The sequence below is a fragment of the Lynx rufus genome, unplaced genomic scaffold (genome assembly GCF_022079265.1).
Source record: "Lynx rufus isolate CCGP_SWC_20201006 ecotype Redwood Valley unplaced genomic scaffold, mLynRuf1.p SCAF_1, whole genome shotgun sequence".
NCBI classification, from domain to species: Eukaryota; Metazoa; Chordata; class Mammalia; order Carnivora; family Felidae; genus Lynx; species Lynx rufus.
In genome coordinates, this window is record NW_025814823.1 from 89,896,832 (window position 1) to 89,907,887 (window position 11,056).

Sequence of the window (11,056 nt, forward strand, 5' to 3'; positions counted from 1 at the left end):
TCCAGAGACGTGTTGACTAAGAAGTTGCTGCGGGCAAGATCAAAGAGGTTTTTGCCTGCTTTCTCCTTGAGGATTTTGATGGCTTCCTGTCTTACATTGAGGTCTTTCATCCATTTTGAGTTTATTTTGTGTATGGTGTAACAAAGTGGTCCAGGTTCATTCTTCTGCATGTTGCTGTCCAGTTTTCCCAGCACCACTTGCTGAAGAGATTATCTTTATTCCATTGGATATTCTTTCCTGCTTTGTCAAAGATTAGTTGGCCATCCGTTTGTGGGGCCATTTCTGGGTTCTCTATTCTGTTCCATTGATCTGAGTATCTGTTCTTGTGCCAGTACCATACTGTCTTGATTACAGCTTTGTAGTATAGCTTGAAGTCTGGGATTGTGATGCCTCCTGCTTTGGTTTTCTTTTTCAAGATTGCTTTGGCTATTCGGGGTCTTTTCTGGTTCCATACAAATTTTAGGATTGTTTGTTCTAGCTCTGTGAAGAATGCTGGTGTTACTTTGATAGGGATCGCATTGAATATGTAGATTGCTTTGGGTAGTATTGATATTTTAACAATATTTGTTCTTCCTATCCAGGAGCATGGAATCTTTTTCCATTTTTTTTTTCTTCTTCAATTTCTTTCATAAGCTTTCTATAGTTTTCAGTGTATAGATTTGGTTAGAGTTATTTCTAGGTATTTTATGGTTTTTTGTGCAACTGTAAATGGGATTGATTCCTTGATTTCTCTGTCTGTCTCTTCATTGTTGGTAAGTGGTATTGTGTGTTTAATTTCAGATTCCACTTGTTCATTACTGGCATTTCAGAAAATGATTGACTTTTATATGTTAACCTGGTATATTATACAATCTTCCTTTAATTACTTATCAGTTCCAGGAGTGTTTTTGTCAATTCTTTTGGATTTTCTGCATAACATGATCATGTCATCTGTGAAAAAAAGACAATTTTAATTTTTCCTTCTCAATCTGTGTACATTTTATTTCCTTTTCTTGTCTTATTGCATTAGCTAGGACTTGCATTATGATGTTGAAAGGCAGTGTTGAGAGGGGACATCCTTGCCTTATTCCTGATCTTAATGGAAAAGCTTTGGATTCCTCACCATAAAGTATGATGTTGGCTGTAGGTTTTTTGTATATGTTCTTTATCAAGTTGAGGAAGTTCCCCTCTAGTCCTAGTTTGCTGAGAGTTTTTATCATGAATGGGTGGTCTGTCATATCATTTTCCTGCATCTATTGATATGATACTTCTTTTTTTCACTTTTCAGTAAAGTTGGTATTATACATTTACAACTACTTAATTTCACCTTTTGAATAGCACTATGCCTGTTCATGGATAGCGTAAGTACCTAACAAAAATAAAATATTCCTAATTCCTCCCTCTGATCCCTTGAATTATTGCTGACATTCATTTCACTTATATATGATCCTTGAATATACTACTGCTATTCTTATTTTGAGCAAATTATTATCTCTTAGATCAACTAAAAATAAAAAAGTAAGAGTTTTTATTTTACCTTTACTTATTTTTCTTCTGATGATCTTCTTTTCTTTATGTAGATCTCAGTTTCTGACCTCTATGATTCTCCTTTTCTCTGAGCATTTATTTTAACATTTTGTTTTGGGGATTTTTTGGTGGTTTTATACCTCAATTTGACACAGAATGTTTAGTTCCCCTCTGTAGTAACTGTCTGTGGATTTTTATAATGCTTATTTATTTATTTTGTGAGAGAGAGAGTGAATGGAGGAGGGGCAGAGAGAGAGAGAGAGGGAGAATCCCAAGCAAGCTCCACACTGTCAGTGCAGAGCTGGATGCGGGACTCTATCTCATGAACCAGGAGATCGTGACCAGAGCCAAAACCAAGAGTTGGAAGCTTAACCAACTGAACCGCCCAGGGGCCCTTGTCTGTGGATTTTTGAAAGCGATGACAAGTACTTAAGTAACCAACGTATAGAGCTTGTCTGGTGAGTTTTCATCCTCATTACTTTTTCTAAACAACAGCCCATGGATATTGAATGGGACGTTTCTTATTCCTTTGTCCCTGACAGCTTTGCTGAGCCCGGTGTCAGTGTGAACATCTGGTGTTCCCTTATCCTTCACGGCAAATTTCCAGATCTCTTTGAGTGCCCAAGGGACACGCTTCTTGAAACCCACTCCATGGATGTGCTTGTGAATGTTGATGGTATATTCTCTGGTCACTACCTCAGTGATGGCAGAATGGTCCTCTTTCTTCTTGCCATCCATCATTGTAGATGCCATCTAACATCAGGTGACAAGGAGGCTCAGAGTGGAGTGGGACAAGTGCCAGTCAAGTCCTCTCTCCAAGCTCAGCCTCATGCTGCTGCACTTTGGGGGCTTGCAGGTGCCAGGACCCTGAGGCCTCAGCCGTGGAATTTCTTGCAAGGCGTTTCCTTGGCAACAATTTCTCCCAATTTTTCTTCATCCGAGGAAGTACTTCACTTTCACTTTTGGAAGATTATCTTGCAGAATATAAAATTCTATATTTGTGGGAGGGGCAGTTTTACCTCAACACTCTAAATATTTCACTCCACTCTTCTTGCTTTGTGTGGTTTCTGAGAAGTCAGGTGTTAGTCTTATCTTTGCTCCTCTATAAGTAAAGTGTTCCTCGCCCCCCTCTTGTTTCTTTCAATATTTTTTCTTCATGTTTTTTTTTTTGGAGGGGCAGAGCACGTGTGAGTGGGGGAGGAGCAGAGGGAGAGAGAATCCCAAGCAGGCTCTGTGCTCAGTGGAGAGCCCAACACGGGGCTTGATCTCATGACTGTGAGATCATGACCTGAGCCGAAATCAGGGTGGATGCTGAAGCAACTGAGCCACCCAGGCACCTTGTCTTAGCTTTGATCTTCTGCAGTCTGAACATCATATTTGTAGTTTTTTGTTTGGCATTATTCCTGCTTAGTGTTCCCTGAATTTCCTGCATCTGTGGTTGGTTCTGACATTAATTCAGGTGAATTCACAGTCATTATTGCTTCAAATATTTCTTCTGTTTTCTCTTTCCTTTCCTTCTGGTATTCCTGATATACATATGTCACACCTTTTATAGTTGTATCACAGTTCTGGGATTTCATGTGACTTTTTTTTTACTCTTTTTTTTTCTCTTTGTTTTTCAGTTTTGGAAGTTTCTTTTGACATATCCTCAAGCTCAGAGAGAGGTTCTTTCTTCAGTCATGTCAAATCAACTAATGAGCTCATCAAGGCATTTTTCATTTTTGTTACAGAGACTTTCATCTCTGGATTTCTTTTTTTAAATGTTTATTTTGATAGTGAGAGAGAGGGGAGGGGAGGGGCAGAAAGAGAGAGAGACAGAGAGAATCCCAAGCAGGCTCCATGCTGTCAGCACAGAGCCCAGTGTGGGGTTCGATCTCACAAACTATGAGATCATGGCCTGAGCTGAAATCGAGTCAAATGCTCAACTGACTCAGCCACCCAGGGGTCCCTCTGGCATTTCTTTTTAATTCTTTTTTGGGATTTCCATCTCTCTGCTTATGTTGCCTATCTATTGCATGTTGTGTATTTTTACTGTTTAGAGTCCTCAGCATACTAATCATAACTGTTCTAAATTCTCAGCCTGATATTTCCAATATCCCTGCCATATCTGAGTCTGGGTCTGATGATTGCTCTGTCTCTTCAAAATGTAGGGGTTTTTTTGTTTTTTTTGCTTGCTTGCTTTTTGCCTTTAAGTATAGCTTGTAATTTTTTGTTGAAATCCAGGTACGATGTACTGTGTAAAGGGAGCTCCAGCAAATGGGCCTTTAGTGATCTGTTAGTAAGGTGTGAGGGGAGAAGTGCTCAACAGACTTATGACTGGGTCCCAGTCTGTTAGTGAGCTTGTACCCTGGACTGTAAACTACATAAGTGCTCCTCAGTTTCTCACCCTGTTAGGTGGGACAGGATGGATAGAGGGGCTAGAGTTGGGTATTTCCCTTCCTCCAGGTACATAGCTAGTGGGGGCTGGCGACAGATATTTTCCTTCCCCGGGGTTAGTCAACTCTGCTAAAATTCCAATGGGTTAGGTTTTGGTAAAACAGTTTCTCTTGAGAGGGGTGCCTGGGTGGCTCAGTCAGTTAAGCGTCCCAACTTCAGCTCAGGTCATGATCTCACAGCTTGCGGGTTTGAGCCCCATGTTAGGCTCTGCACTGATAGCCTGGAGCCTGCTTTGGATTCTGTGTCTCCCTCTGTCTCTGCCCCTCCCCTGCATGTGCTCTGTCTCTCCCTCAAAATAAATAAACATAATAAAACATTTTTTGAAAAACATTTTCTCTTGAGGACAGCACATTTATTTATTTATTTATTTGTTTGTTTGTTTATTGGGGTTGGGGGGGTAGACATGAGAGAGAGAGAGACAGAGAGAGACAGAGAGCATGTGCACTCAGGGAAGGGGCAGAGGGAGAGGGAGAGAGAGAATCTTAAGCAGGATCCACACCCAGCATGGAGCGCAATGCAGAGCTTGATCTCAAGACCATGAGATCATGACCTGAGCAGAAATCAAGAATTGGGCGCCTAGCCGACTGAGTCACCCAGGTGCTCCCAAGACAGGACTTTCAGAGCACAGTGTTCTCTGGTGTATATCAGAAAGGTTACTTCCCTGTCTCTACAGGCAGCACAAGGAGATTTTCTCTGATGTTCACTGTGAGGATCCGGTGGAGGTCTTGGAGGTAGAACTCACTCATGAGAGTGGGGGGGGGGGCCCTGCCTGGGTCCCTCTGGGGTTTTTAACTCTCAGAACTGTCCACACCAAGCTTCCAATTGGTGGATTGCAATTCAGGTTTTCCTACTCTGGCACTGGTTCCTGGGCAGGTTTCTGTTCCCCGGTTTCTCCTCCATTAAATTGTGATTCTCTGTATTCATCTGTGTGTCCAGTTTGGGGAATAGCAATTTGCCCTGTTAAGTCACTTCTCTGACAGATCTAAGAAGAGGTGTTGATTTTTAAACGTTTTTTAAAGTTTATTTATTTATTTGAGAGAGAGAGAAGCAAGCAGGGGAGGGGCAGAGAAAAAGAGAGAGAGACAGAGAGAGAGAGGGAGAGAGAATCCCAAGCAGGCTCCGCACCATCAGCATGGAGCCTGATGTGGGGCTCAAACCCACGAATCGTGAGATCACGACCTGAGCTGAAACCAAGAGTTGGGTGTTTAACTGACTGAGTCACCCAGGCATCCCAGGTGTTGTTTTTTAGTTTGTTTAGCCTTTTTCTTATCGTTACAGTGGAGCGATGACTTCCAAGCTCCTTATCTGCCAGACTGGAAACTGGACATCTCATTTATTTTTCAGAGGCCTCAGATAGCTGTTCCACACATTCTGTCCAGGGGTTTTCACTGCATTTAGAGGGAGAGATAGGAACTCTATCCTTCGGACAAAATACAATACATATATGATTGAAGATAACACTGAGAGGATATTTAACAAAATCTTACCAGTTATTTCTGGGTAGGACAATTTGGGAAGGGCTCTTATTCACTTTTTGGTCACTTCCAACTTTTGTCTAATGCACATTATTACTTACATCATTAGAAAAATCATTAAACAATCTCCAAAAAACCGCAGGTATGGTAAACTCACATTTAGTGGTCAGAATAATTTTGAGGGCATATGTCATGGGCTATTTGGACAGATGGAGAGGCCACACAAAGTGCCGCTTGGGGGAAAGATAGCCTCTAAACAATGTGAACATTCTCATTTCAGCCCCGGATACCACATCTGCTCAGGTGGGAAGAAGAGGGAACCAGCAGATGCTGGCCCCCACTCTTTCAAGCAACAGGGCACTGGGACTTTGTTTATTTTATTTTTCACTGTCTATTTTATATTGCCTAAACATTCTGTTATAAAAAAAAATGTAAAAGCCAAACAAAAGAGATATTATGGGGCGCTTGGGTGGCTCAGTCGGTTAAGCATCCGACTTCAGCTCATGTCATGATCTCACAGTTCGTGAGTTCAGGCCCCATATCTCTGTCAGTGCAGAGCCCACTTTCTATCTTCCATGCTCCTCCACCCCCCTACTCTGCTGCATGCTCTCTCTCTCTCTCACACACACACAAATAAACATTTTATTTATTTTTTTTTTTAATTTTTTTTTTCAACATTTATTTATTTTTGGGGCAGAGAGAGACAGAGCATGAACGGGGGAGGGGCAGAGAGAGAGAGGGAGACACAGAGGGAAACAGGCTCCAGGCTCTGAGCCATCAGCCCAGAGCCTGACGCGGGGCTCGAACTCCCGGACCGCGAGATCGTGACCTGGCTGAAGTCGGACGCTTAACCGACTGCGCCACCCAGGCGCCCCTAAATAAACATTTTAAAAAGAGAGAGAGAGAGAGAGATGGTGTTATTGTTCTGAGGAGTCTTGAACCCTCATCCCACTCTTTGACCCTGGGGTCACACATAGTACCTGATTGGTGTGACCCACAAAAAGGAGGCCTAGGGGCACCTGGATTGTTCAGTCAGTTGAACATCAACTCTTGATTTCAGCTCAGGTCATGATCTGGCGGTTCATGAACTTGAGCCCCACATTGGTGTCCATGCTGACAGCACAGAGCCTGCTTGGGATTCTCTCTCTCCCTCTCTCTCTCTGCCCCTCCCTCACTCTCACTCTCTCACTCTCTCAAAATAAATAAATTAATTTAAAAAAAAAAGGTGTGCCCAGGGTTGCTGGAACCTGTGAATGTTACCTCATTTGGAAAAAAGAGGCTTTGCAGATGTAATTACATTAAGAATCCAGAATACATTCTGGATGTATTCTGTATGGTCCCTAAATCCAATGACAAGTGGCCTTATAAGAGATACACAGAGGAGGAGACAGATTCAGAGGAGAAGGTGACATAAACATGAAGGGAGATATGGGAGTGGTGTGGCCTGAATCCAAGAAGACAGTAGTCACCAAAAGTTAGAAGAGGTGAAGGGTAGATTCTCCTCTGGAAACTCAGAAGGGCCTGTGCCCCCCCCCCCATGCCTTTGTTTTGGACTTTTGGCCTCCAGAACCGGAGAGACTAAGTTTCTCTCATGTGAAGCCACCCAGATTGTGGCAATTTGTTACAGCAGCCCCCAGAAACTCATATGGCTTCAGAGAAGCTAGACTGCTGGCAGGTCACCCTGCCCAGAGCAGCTCAGGCCAGAAGCAAGACCTCAGGCAGACCGATGAAAAGTCAGCTACAGTCTGATGTGTGCAGGCAGAAGCCCTAGGCAAAGACTTATAACCAGAGAGGAATCCATGGTCCTCTGAGTAGGGATTCTTGTGATACCTGTGGAGCTACCATAGCGAAGCATCTCTGTTGGGAATGCTACTCAGTGTTACAGCCTTTGGCAAATGGGGGCATCAGTTAGCACAGCAGAGGCCATGCTGCAATAACAAAGAGCCCCGAACTCTCTGAACTATAACCATAAAGGTTTACTTCTTCCTCGTGTTACATGTTTAGAATGGATTATGCATGGGTTCTGCTCCATATTTTCTATCTCCACAACCCAGGCTGAAGCAGCAGCCACCATTTGAAACACTATAGTCACCATGGCAGAGGGAGAGAGACCTGCATGGGCGATTAAAAGACACCAACTCATTTGTGTGATTCATTAGTCATTCAAACCCACCCAAACAAGGAGGTCATGAGGAGAGAGCTAAAACTATTTAGCAAACAGCATTAATGACTAGCACACTTTCTGTGAGTCCAAAGAGCCCCTCATTCCATTGATTTTTCAGGGATCACTGCCCAACACAGGGCCTGGCTAGGATTATGTTCAGTTACTACTGACTAAAAGGAAGGAAGGGTGGAAGGAAGGAAGAGAGGGAGGGAGGAAGAAAGGAAAGAAGGAAGGGAAGGAGGGAGGAAGGATAAAGTTCTTGGTGTGCAGAAAGTGTTCAAGACAGTTTCTCTAAACAGCACTGAAAATGGAACACAGTAGGAGCATTATAAACGTGCCTTGAATACAATTAAATTGACATTCATTTTTGTTACTCTTAGTTTTTTTTATGTTTATTTTTGAGAGAGAGAGCTCAAGTGGGGGAGATGCAGAGAGAGAAGGAGACAGAGGATCTGGGCTGACAGCAGAGAGCCCAAGGTTAACCTTGAGATCATGACCTGAGCCAAAGTCAGACACTCAACCAACTGAGCCACCCAGGCAACCCTCCAAGTTTTGACTTGTAGCTTTTTGTCAAATCCAAGCCCATAGCCAGACATAGCCCAGGACAGGGGAGCTTGAATGCCTGAGGTCAGGAGTGAGGTTGCTGCTGGTGGAGTTGATCTGAGCGGTCACAGCACAGTCTGGGTAGGTGTCAGAGCAAACTTCTGTGCTAGGTTTGGTGTCATAGCTGCTCTTCATTCCCCTGTCCTTAGGGCTGTGTCCTAATGACCAGAACATGCCCAATCCTGCACACTATAATTTGTGTCCACTTACTCTGCTTTGGCAAGCTCTGTCTGAGCTAATATCTGCACCCTATCTCTAATCAGCCCATCTGAATGACAACACAAACCTAGGACTTCGTTCTCATTTCAGTCTTACCCCTGAATCACTTATGACTTGTACACAAGTGTCAGAAACTCCATTCAAATGGTTTACAAAATAGAGTACTAATGGTTTCAGGTATGGTTGGATCCAGCAGTCTAACCCAATGCTCTGTTTCTCAGTTTAGCATTCCTTTGTTAGTCTCATTCTTGGACTGCCTGCTCCCCACTACACAGCCCTGGCCCACGAGCCTAGGCCAGTGCTAGGAATATTGTTAGGGTTCAACAAATACTTGTGGAATGAATGAATGAGTAAACAAACAACGGGTTTAGCACTCCAGATTTACATCCTGTTAGCTTAGCAATTCCAGGAAAAAGAGAGTAGCTCTTTCCAAACCTAAGTCCTTGGGGATAACTGTAACTAGTCTGGCCTAGGTTTGGGTCATATATTTGTCAGAGTAGGCTAGACTTTGCCATGGTAACATGTAAATCCTGAAATCTCTTACTGCTTACTCACATCACAGTCCAATGTGTTTGGGACATGGAGGCCTTGTGCCAATTAGTCACTAAGGTGTCCAGGCTCCCCCCCATTTTGTGACTGTCTTCAATGCGAAGCCTCATGGTTATCAGGGAAAGGAAAGAGAATATTCCACATGGAACATACATTGGGGCACCTAGGTGGCTCAGTTGTTTAAGTGTCTGACTCTTGATTTCAGCTCAGGTCATGATCTCAGGGTTCATGAGTTCGAACCCCACATCGGGCTCTGTACTGACAGTGTGGAGCCTACTTGGGATTCTTTCTCTGTCTCTCTCTGCCCCTCCCCCATCTCTCTCTCTCTCTCTCTCTCTCTCTCTCAATAAACAAACAAACAAACTTAAAAAAACAAAAGAAGATAAGTTGCAAACCTGAAAGTGACATTCACCACTGCTGCCCATGTTCCACTGGCCAGAGCTGGTGCAGGAGGAGAATGAGGTGCCTTGTAAAATTGTAGTATTGTAGCTTGCTGTGGGTTTTATGACTCTCTGGGCTAATCTCTGAGGCCAGAAGTTCTCGCTGCTCTAATTGGACAGGCCTGGGCCACACGCTCATCCCTAACGTTGGTGGAGTGGGTCAGCCCTTCAAACTTCCCTTGCTGGCTGTGGAAGAGGTCTGCTTCCCTGGAGGGATATCAGTGTGCTAATACCAGCAGGGGAGATGGGTGCCAGGCAAGCGGAGTTAATGCTGACCGGTAATCCCCGGAATCCCCGGGTGATGCATCTTGACCCTCCGCCCAGGACCAGCAGACTACTTCTGAGCATTGTCTTCAGGGTCAGGCTGGCAAAGGGGCCCAGAACAACTCTGATTTTATTTAAATTACTCTCAAGTAACTTCTAGACCCCTGTGGTCCATCAAAATCTAATTTAGTGAGATTATTTAAGTCTTGTTTTTATAACAGACTCTGGACAGGAAAAAAGATTCAAAGTAATACATTAAATACCTAGAGAGTAATATGTATGTTAAAAACTTTTAGAAACTGATTGTCAAACTCACGTATAGTGTAGCAAACTTGGAAAATAAAAAAGAGTGTTAGTCAGCTTTCATTGAGATATGCTACAAATGATCCCCCAAATCTTAGTGGCTTATGGCAACAAAGGTTTATTTCTCCCTTGTGCTCTATCCTGGCTGTGGGTCTGCTAGGCCCTGTTCTGTGTCTCCATTCCAAGAAACAGGCTGCAGAATCAGTCCCATTAGGATATGCTGCTCTCGCAGCAAGGAAAACAGAACTGGCTGAACCATACAATCGTTTATAAAGCTTCTGCTCCGACATTGTACATTTCACTTCTGCCCATATAGCATTGGCTGAGCAAGTCAATGGCCAAGTGCAATGGCAGTGGAGGAAGGTGGCATATTCTTCTCAGGGGGAGGCCCTACAGTATCACAGGCAATGGGTAAAGATGTCTCACAGGAAGGTGAGAGCAAAAATTAGAAACAAAGTAGTATCTAGACAAATATTAAAAAGTAAAATATAATTACCACAATCCCATCATCCAGAGATCACCACTGTTACCCCCCAAGGGGGATTTCCTTCAGGATATGTTCCAAAGCAAGTGTAAATTAATTCCTGTATAATCACAGTTTATACGGATTACTCAAAACACTGAAACAGGGGCGCCTGGCTGGTTCAGTCAGTTAAGTGTCTAACTTCAGCTCAGGTCATGATGTCACAGTTTGTGAGTTCAAGCCCCATGCCAGGCTCTGTGCTGACAGCTCAAAGTCTGGAGCCTGCTTTGAATTCTGTGTCTCCCTCTCTCTCTGCCCCTCCCTACCCCACACTCTGTCTCTCTCTCTCTCTCTCTCAAAAATAAATAGACATTGGGGCGCCTGGGTGGCGCAGTCGGTTAAGCGTCCGACTTCAGCCAGGTCACGATCTCGCGGTCCATGAGTTCGAGCCCCGCGTCAGGCTCTGGGCTGATGGCTCGGAGCCTGGAGCCTGTTTCCGATTCTGTGTCTCCCTCTCTCTCTGCCCCTCCCCCATTCATGCTCTGTCTCTGTCCCAAAAATAAATAAACGTTGAAAAAAAAATTAAAAAAAAAAAGAACAGAGACAACCACTTGGACTCTGGGACAATGTTACC

At 43.8% G+C, this 11,056-nt stretch overlaps 1 protein-coding gene across 1 annotated transcript; it reads right to left on the bottom strand.

Moving 5' to 3' along the window:
- Positions 1-1,935: 1,935 nt before the first annotated feature.
- Positions 1,936-2,244, bottom strand: LOC124509335 (60S ribosomal protein L31-like). The gene has a single exon (XM_047075873.1). The coding sequence runs from the start codon at positions 2,242-2,244 to the stop codon at positions 1,936-1,938; it is 309 nt and encodes a 102-aa protein (XP_046931829.1).
- Between the last annotated feature and the right edge of the window lie 8,812 nt (positions 2,245-11,056).